Source organism: Chiloscyllium plagiosum, unplaced genomic scaffold, assembly GCF_004010195.1.
Source record: "Chiloscyllium plagiosum isolate BGI_BamShark_2017 unplaced genomic scaffold, ASM401019v2 scaf_10972, whole genome shotgun sequence".
In the NCBI taxonomy this organism is placed as follows: domain Eukaryota; kingdom Metazoa; phylum Chordata; class Chondrichthyes; order Orectolobiformes; family Hemiscylliidae; genus Chiloscyllium; species Chiloscyllium plagiosum.
Window position 1 is genome coordinate 34,327 of NW_025213780.1, and position 1,674 is coordinate 36,000.

General features: G+C 56.6%; 1 protein-coding gene across 1 annotated transcript; it reads right to left on the reverse strand.

Annotated features, from left to right (window-relative positions):
* Window positions 1-26: 26 nt before the first annotated feature.
* On the reverse strand, window positions 27-1,000 carry LOC122547719 (extensin-3-like; the record flags this gene model as incomplete). Its single annotated transcript, XM_043686309.1, has 1 exon — window positions 27-1,000. A coding segment is annotated over exon 1 (974 nt), but the record flags the coding sequence as incomplete, so codon positions are not given.
* Window positions 1,001-1,674: the final 674 nt, after the last annotated feature.

The window sequence follows — 1,674 nt, forward strand, 5'->3', positions numbered from 1 at the left end:
CGTGGGCCATGGGGCCGGTGGAGTACTCGTCGTGGGCCATAGGGCCGGTGGAGTACTCGTCGTGGGCCATAGGGCCGGTGGAGTACTCGTCGTGGGCCATAGGGCCGGTGGAGTACTCGTCGTGGGCCATAGGGCCGGTGGAGTACTCGTCGTGGGCCATAGGGCCGGTGGAGTACTCGTCGTGGGCCATAGGGCCGGTGGAGTACTCGTCGTGGGCCATAGGGCCGGTGGAGTACTCGTCGTGGGCCATAGGGCCGGTGGAGTACTCGTCGTGGGCCATAGGGCCGGTGGAGTACTCGTCGTGGGCCATAGGGCCGGTGGAGTACTCGTCGTGGGCCATAGGGCCGGTGGAGTACTCGTCGTGGGCCATAGGGCCGGTGGAGTACTCGTCGTGGGCCATAGGGCCGGTGGAGTACTCGTCGTGGGCCATAGGGCCGGTGGAGTACTCGTCGTGGGCCATAGGGCCGGTGGAGTACTCGTCGTGGGCCATAGGGCCGGTGGAGTACTCGTCGTGGGCCATAGGGCCGGTGGAGTACTCGTCGTGGGCCATAGGGCCGGTGGAGTACTCGTCGTGGGCCATAGGGCCGGTGGAGTACTCGTCGTGGGCCATAGGGCCGGTGGAGTACTCGTCGTGGGGCCATGGGCCGGTGGAGTACTCGTCGTGGGCCATGGGGCCGGTGGAGTACTCGTCGTGGGCCATGGGACCGGTGGAGTACTCGTCGTGGGCCATGGGGCCGGTGGAGTACTCGTCGTGGGCCATGGGGCTGGTGGAGTACTCGTCGTGGGTCATGGGGCCGGTGGAGTACTCCGTCGTGGGCCATGGGGCCGGTGGAGTACTCGCGTGGGCCATGGGGCCGGTGGAGTACTCGTCGTGGGCCATGGGGCCGGTGGAGTACTCCGTCGTGGGCCATGGGGCCGGTGGAGTACTCGTCGTGGGCCATCTTAGATATTCCTGAATCATTTTGATAACATTCACTAAAATCAGTAAGTAAAAGTTCATGTTATCTCCCAAGCCATGAATTCAACTGCATATGGTCAAAAATGGTAGCATTTTGTGTGAGTAAAATAGGTACCACAAAGTTACTGGGTTGTAGTGTGTTTGAGTGTAAAGATGGAGTCAATGGGAATCAGGGAAATCTCTCTGCTGGAGTACTTCACACTGAGCACAAAGGAGGATGGCTGAGATTGGTGAAAATCAATCATCTCATCTCCCAGGAGATGGTTGTGGGAGTTCGTTAGAGCATGTGTTTCAAATCAACCTGTTCAGAGACTTTATTACACAACTTTGGAGCAGGTGAGAGTTGAAGTCAGGCCTCCTGGCTGGAAGGTTGGGACACTACCACTGTGTTGATTGCCATGTTCAGTTACCATTTGTGACTCTTTGGATACTGAAGTTGTCTGAACCCACTTTCAGCATGGCCTGGACAACATTTGGACTTGGAATGATCACTTTCACACCAGTCAAGTGCCAGGCAATGACCATATCTAAGAAGAAAAAATAATCTAACTATCTTCCTTCGATGGAATTCCCTTTGCAGAACTCTTCACCATCAACATCCTGGCTGTTAATATCGACCATATAATTACTGGGTCTATCAGAGTAAGCTAGAGGTGGGAACAGCTCACCTCCCAACTCCCTGAGGCCTGCCTACCATCCACAATGGCAGAATTCAG